The sequence below is a fragment of the Trachymyrmex cornetzi genome, unplaced genomic scaffold (genome assembly GCF_001594075.2).
Source record: "Trachymyrmex cornetzi isolate Tcor2-1 unplaced genomic scaffold, Tcor1.1 scaffold501, whole genome shotgun sequence".
NCBI classification, from domain to species: Eukaryota; Metazoa; Arthropoda; class Insecta; order Hymenoptera; family Formicidae; genus Trachymyrmex; species Trachymyrmex cornetzi.
The window spans coordinates 43350-50753 of NW_017299809.1; the positions used below are offsets into that span (position 1 = coordinate 43350).

The following is a 7404-nucleotide window of genomic DNA, read 5'->3' on the forward strand; positions in this document are numbered from 1 at the left end:
GCGCATGAAATGGGCTAGTTCATGTTAAAAATAAAAGTATCTATTAGATACCTTTAAGGTACATTTAAAATACCTGTACCTGTACCTAGGTATTTTACTTTTTTAGTACCTGTACCTGTACCTAGGTATTTTACTTTTTTAGTACCTGTACCTGTACCTAGGTATTGAAAATAGAGTACCTTGTACAACACTGACCATGACTGCACCAAGATACAACAACCACTCCCTCGGCCCTATGGGAGATAATCTTCCGCAAGACTTTTAGAACTAATATGAATGGCGGGAAAGCGTAAAAGAAAAGATTACTCCAATCCAGAGAAAATGCGTCAATCGCCTCTGCGAGAGGGTCTAGAAGCCAGGAAACGAACCGACGGCATTTGTTATTAATAGCTGAAGCGAAGAGGTCAATGTCGAATTGACCGAAACGACGCACTATCGCATCAAAGTACGATCCGAGCGCGAACCGGTCATTTTGGTTTTTAGTTAAAGACCTGTTGAGGATAGCGCAGCGGAGCGCAACTACAATTATATCCATCCGGACGAGACAATGCATAATTATATCTTTTTAGATACATTGAATATGTATACAAAGTTTAATAATTCTACAAGTATATTTTCTGTCCATAATGTTTAAAGAGGCAAACGTGATGATAAATCAATATGAATAATTAATCGATATGAATATCAAAGGAAATATTTTTTATGGGATGGAATCTTTATTTACGTGTATTGTTTTGTTGCAGCCGGCTGCTATCGAAGATCTTCGAAGATGGACATCCACCGAAGCGCTCGGTGACGTCACTGTACCGCCGGACTGCGCATCCAGGATCTTGGGTGATACGACTAGCGACGATGCTGTCGATCACAAGCTACCCAGCCCTGAGGAACAGGTTCAGGCTATCGCGCTCAAGTAAGCGGTTTATCACTCAATACGTCAATCACTTGATTGCTGATAGAATGGGAATTGTAGAAATCGCCGCACGAAATACAGAGACTGACAGAGATCGGAACATCAATTTCACTATTGAGGATGTGGTTTATGAATGATAATTTTAATAAATTATCAAAAACTTATTTTCGGCATATATCATTAGATTTTAGATCTTTAGTTATATAAAGATATATACAGTTACAGACAAAATTGAGTGGACAGATAGTGGAAATAATTATAAATGAAAATCAGTCAGAGTAGTGTTACTATTATATAACTATGTTTTACATATCTTTATGACACATAGATTGTTTAGTGAATAATTGAAATTAACATTTACATTTTTGTACATACAAACCATATTGAACGAAAAAGTCAGCTAATTGTCGAGAGACAAAAATAAATGGACACTTGGTTAAGACGTTACTATAGGGCAAAAAACGTAAACAAACGAGATGCGTAGTTCTCCTTTCCACATAGAAGTTTCAAACTAACTGTTTAATTCCAATCTAGACTTTGTGCAAGCCATACCATTTTTTAATAAATAATAGAATGTCCGGAAGAAAAAAAATTTCAAGTCAAATTCGTCATTTAATTGTTTCGGACTGTCGTAAGAAGTTAAGTTACCGTGTAATAGCACAGAAGTACGATGTATCCAAAAGTGCACTAGAAAAAATTTATAAAAAATATTTGTTGCATAATAGACCGTAGAAAATTTAAGAGGTCGTGGATGCAAACGTTGTACTACCGTACAAGAAGACCGCTGAATTGTTCGTCAATGTCGACAGACACTAAGGATTGCATCACGAAATATTGTTGAAACGTTAGAATTGAATGTGTCATCGAAAACAAGGCGGAGATTGCATGAAGTTGGATTAAAATACTGCAAACCTAGAACAAAAAGACGGTGGCATGTTAACATACATACTTTTTATTAAAACCTAAACGTTTCTTCATATTTGTTTTATTAATGTGTGGCTTACATCTAGGTTTGCAGTATTTTAATCCAACCAAATTTTCTACGGCATTATGCAACAAATATTTTTTATAAATTTTTTCTAGTGCACTTTTGAATACATCGTACTTCTGTGCTATTACACGGTAACTTAATTTCTTACGACAATCCGAAACAATTAAATGGCGAATTTGACTTGAAATTTCTTTTCTTCCGGACATTCTGTTATTTATTAAAAAATGATATGTCTTGCACAAAGTCTAGATTGGAACTAAATAGTTACTTTGAAACTACTATGTAAAAAGGAGAATTATTCATCTCATTTGTTTACGTTTTTTGCCCAACGTCTTAACCAAGTGTTCACTTATACCTCTGTTAAGCTAGCTCCCCCCACCAGCGATAAATAAATTCTAACACATACCAAAATTAAGTACTAATTAGATGCTAATTAGATGCTGAAGTGCGAAATTAGGTGCTCGAACCGTTTGGCAGAAAAAAAAATTTTTTTGGGGGGGCTAGCTTAATATTAAGTTAGCACCCCCCAATAAAAAAAATAGGTAATTATTGCGTAAACAAACAAAACAAATACACTAGAATTAGGTGCTAATTAGGTGCTCCAAGGAACGACCAAAATAATTCGGAAATATATAATATATCATATACAGAATTATATACAGAAATTAGGCGTCAGTCGAACAGTCGGCTCACAAGAGAGAAGTTGCCTTGACAAATTACGTGTTCAGACAAATTTGATGTTAAAATGTGTGTTTTTTAATATTATTTAAGGATATCTAGTCGCCGAATTAGGTGCTCGTTCCGTTTGGCAGAAATTCGAACTCAAAGATAGGTTGCGCGACTAACTCACAAGAGAGAAGTTGCCTTAAAAAATTAGGTGCTTCTACAAATTTGGTGTTAAAATGTTTGGTTTTTAATATTATTTAAGGATATCTAGTCGGCGAATTAGGTGCTCATTCCATTTGGCAGAAATTCGAACTCAAAGATAGATCGGTACTCAAGAGAAGTTACCTATCATAATAAATTAAGCGCAAGCTATGTTCCAGGTCGAATTTCTGTCAAATGGAACGAGCACCTAATTCTGCGACTAGATATCTTTAAATAATATTAAAAAACACACATTTTAACACCAAATTTGTCAGAGCAACTAATTTTTCAAGGCAATTTCTCTCTTGTGAGTTGACCGCGTTAGCTATGTTGGAGGTCTAATTTCTGCCGAACGGAACGAGCACCTAATTCGGTGACTAGATATCCTTAAATGATATTAAAAAACAAACATTTTAACGGCAATTTGTTTGAGGACCAAATTTTTTAAGGCAACTTCTCTCTTGTGAGTTGACCGCGTTAGCTACGTTGGAGGTCTAATTTCTGCCAAACGGAACGAACACCTAATTCAGCGACAAGATATCCTTAAATAATATTAAAAAACATTTTGACACCAAATTTGTCTGAGTACCTAATTTTTTAAGGCAACTTCTTTCTTGTGAGTTGACCGCGTTACCTATGTTAGAGGTCGAATTTTTGCCAAACGGAACGAGCATCTAATTCGGCGACTAGATATCCTTAAATAATATTAAAAACCAAACATTTTAATACCAAATTTGTTGGAGCACCTAATTTTTTAAGGCAACTTCTCTCTTGTGAGTTGACCGCGTTTCCTATGTTGGAGGTCGAATTTCTGCCAAACGGAACAAGCACCTAATTCGGCGACTAGATATCCTTAAATAATATTAAAAAACACATTTTAACACATTTTCATATTTGTCTGAGCACTTAATTTGTCAAGGCAACTTTTCTCTTGTGAGCCGACTGTTCGATTGACGCCTAATTTCTGTATATAATTCTGTATATGATATATTATATATTTTCGAATTATTTCGCTAGTTCCTTGGAGCATCTAATTAGTACCTAATTCTAGTGTATTTGTTTTGTTTGTTTACGCAATAATTATCTATTTTTTTATTGGTGGGGCTAACTTAATGTTAAGCTAGCCCCCCAAAAAAATTTTTTTTTCTACCAAACGGTTCGAGCACTTCAGCACCTAATTAACACCTAATTTCGCACTTCAGCACCTAATTAACACCTAATTAGCACTTAATTTTGGTATGTGTTAGAATTTATTTATCGCTGGTGGGGGGGCTAGCTTAACAGGGGTTTCACTTATTTTTGTCTCTCGACAATTAGCTGATTTTTTCGTTCATTATGATTGCGTGTTCAAAAATATAAATGTTAATTTCAATTATTCACTAATTAATCTATGTATCACAAAGATATTTAATATATAAAACATAGTTATATAATAGTAATACTACTCTGTCTAATTTTCATTTATATTTATATCTACTATCTGTCAACACTTAATTTTGTCCGTAACAGTATATATATATATATATACATATATGTTCATAATAATGAAAAATCCTTTATATTGGGTTGATTCTAGAAAGTTTGTGCCTTTTTTTTAAGCACAAAATTGTATTTACAATATCTTCATAAAAAATTAACGAAATTTAAATTTAAAAAAAGGTTTTGAAGCTTGAAATCTCTACATTCGAAAGGTTACTATGTTTTTTGAGTTTCTGTGAGTTTGGTAACTTTACGTACAGAAAACTACGAGCCGGAAAAGATGAAAAATTTTCTTTTAACTTTGGGTTTATCATTTGTTAAAAAAAAATGCGCGAAAATTTTCGGCTTTCCATCAAGTGAAAGTTTAAAAATTTTCCTACAAAATTATTTTTTTTAAATGTTTCTCTGAATTTTTGTTACTGAGTTATCGCGAATTAAATAAAAGGAACATTTTGACTTTGATTGCTCATAATTTCGTTAAAAATCATCGTATCGCAATTTAAGAAATCAATTTTTAAAGCTAAAATTTTGCTCTATTGAATGGTATCATAACAACAAGTCTATGTATAACTTTTAACTAAAAAACCGACACAAATTTTTTGACCCACCCAATATTTAGGAAGATTAATGATATTTAATATATTGGATAGTTTTACTAATTGTATCTTAAAGAAATTATCATATTCTTCAATATCTGATTAATATAATACAAATGTTATTGATTTAATTAGAGAAAAAAATATTGTCAAAGATTGGCAAAGAAGATTGAATTTCGAATGAAAATCGCTAATTTATAGAGTAATTTATGGAAAGTTTATAGTCAAATTAATGTAATCTGTAGTTTATATAAATATAAAATATAACACTAAGTATAAGAATATTCAAGCCTATGACGGTCAAAGCTAAATCTTTTTTGCCTAAACAATTCCCAGTGAATTATCTATATCCTATATATGTACATGCATATATATCATATTTTTGACCGTCATAGGCTTGAATATTCTTATACTTAGTGTTTAATTCTTGTCGGTCCGAATAAAATCTTATTATTGGTTATACACGCTGCCTGCAACAAGCGTTATTGTTCTTATACTGTTTATTGCGAGGAATATTACTAAGGCCTCGGTGGTCTAATGGCTTAGGACGCTCGTACGGATTACAAGAGGTCCGGGTTCAAGTCCCGGCCGAGGTAATATTTTTCGCAATAAATTTATTTAAGGTTTTTTTTTCAGCACATTGTCAATTTAATTTGTGATATTATTGCAGTAGTTTAATTGCGTTAGATAGAGTCCGGAAAAATTTCGACGTGCAGTTTGAATAACTACAAAAATATGATATATATGCATGTACAGGGTATTGCAGATACATACTAGGCAGTACGACGAGTTGCGTGGTAAACTTTGCATGGGCAGACGCGGTTTTATAGACAATGACAGTGACTTTATAACATAAACTTTATAATATAAAGTCACTGTCATTGTATAATGTATAAAGTCACTGTCATTGTCTATTAAACCACGCTTGGCCATGCAAAGTTTGCCGCGCAATCCGTCGTACTGCCTAGTATGTATCTGCAACACCCTGTACATATATAGGATATAGATAATTCACTGGGAATTGTTTAGGCAAAAAAGATCTAGCTTTGACCGTCATAGGCTTGAATAAACTCTCGAAAATGTCATAAAAAGAAACAAAGGGCTAATGAGAATACAATCGCAGTAATTATTGCGATGATTGAATTTATTACATATTACTATAATTCGTTTCGGCCTTCATTTGAGCCATCCTCAGTGTATCTGACCAAACAATAAATGTTAACATCTACGGCTAAACGAGAAAGTGACCACTCATTCCATCTACACCAATTCGTGACCCAAGATTGGCTAAACTAGTGGCAACAATCGAAGATGTATTCTATGTATAAAGAAAAACAACCGTTACCACAATGTACGAATAAAGATTACAAATAAAACAAGAAAAGCCACTCACCCGTACAGCCATGAACAATTACTTAAAATTTAAAAAAATCCGCAGCTTGTCCATATTAAAAATTTAACGTGGTATATCATGCAAACATTACAACGATTAACAATCGAATGAGTCAAACAGAAATAAACGTTCGAAAATAATAGCCGTTACAGACACGAACGTCGACCTTTGCGAAATTACATATTAAAAGCATAAACAATAAGTCAAGAAACTCTACTTACAAAAATCTAACAAAACATGAACTATATGATGAAGACAGATGAACACTTTGATTAACTAAATCAATGTAAATTATAAAGAATCGAAATATACGCTTGGTGTAATTATGAACTAACAGTTTATACACATATGCAGTTTATAACAAGTGTAATTTATATAGGGTAGACCGGGGAGTAAAGGTCCCCGGGAAAAAGGTCCACCCTTTGTATCTCGGTAATAAGGCATTCACTAGAAAATTCCGCCACATAGTTCGTTACTGCCTAATAACCGTCAGGAAACTTGTACGAATGTGCCCATGTGTTTGAGAGCCAAAAGTAAGATATTAGCGCCGCAGTTATTTTGGTCTGAAGGGATCATTTTTGCACCTAGATAGATTAAATAAGTGTATTTATTAATTTTATTCTATTGTTTTAACAGTGTGATTATTAGAATTGTTATTTCTATTATAGTTTTTTAATAACAATGCCGCAAAGTTTACGTGACTTGTTAGGGTAAAAAGTGCCATGGTTGTTGGGGTAAAAGTGCCATGGTTGCTCTGTATTCGTTAATGTTGATTCTATAACAAGTCGATAATCCTAAGTCGATAATCTTATCAGTGAAGTTGCCTAATAGCTAACAGTACGAAACGTTACCGATTACTTTCGATTATCGACTCATTATAGAATTAGCATTAGTGGTGTTCGTTACGCAGAGAGACAGGTAAATTATTCAGAATGCGACTTTCATCTCCGATTTTGATGAAATAAGCTTATTCGACGCGTCTATATTACTGTAATAATGATGACGAATGATTTTATCGCTTAATTATCTTTTTATAACAAATATTTTTTCAAATTCGTTATAATCATCCATTATTGGAAGACTGATTTAATTTTTTATTAAGGTCAAAATGACTTAAAAAATCAAGTGTAAGAGGAAAGACTTCTTATTTGTTTTCGAGCACGATATA

At 33.1% G+C, this 7404-nt stretch overlaps 1 protein-coding gene across 1 annotated transcript in view; it reads left to right on the forward strand.

Annotated features, from left to right (window-relative positions):
* Nucleotides 1–7404, forward strand: part of gukh (NHS actin remodeling regulator GUK-holder) — a 54190-nt gene that overhangs the window by 6395 nt on the left and 40391 nt on the right. The window contains exon 2 of the mRNA XM_018514391.1: nucleotides 744–910. Coding sequence (XP_018369893.1) covers nucleotides 744–910 — 167 coding nt within the window. The remainder of the gene's footprint in view (nucleotides 1–743; nucleotides 911–7404) is intronic.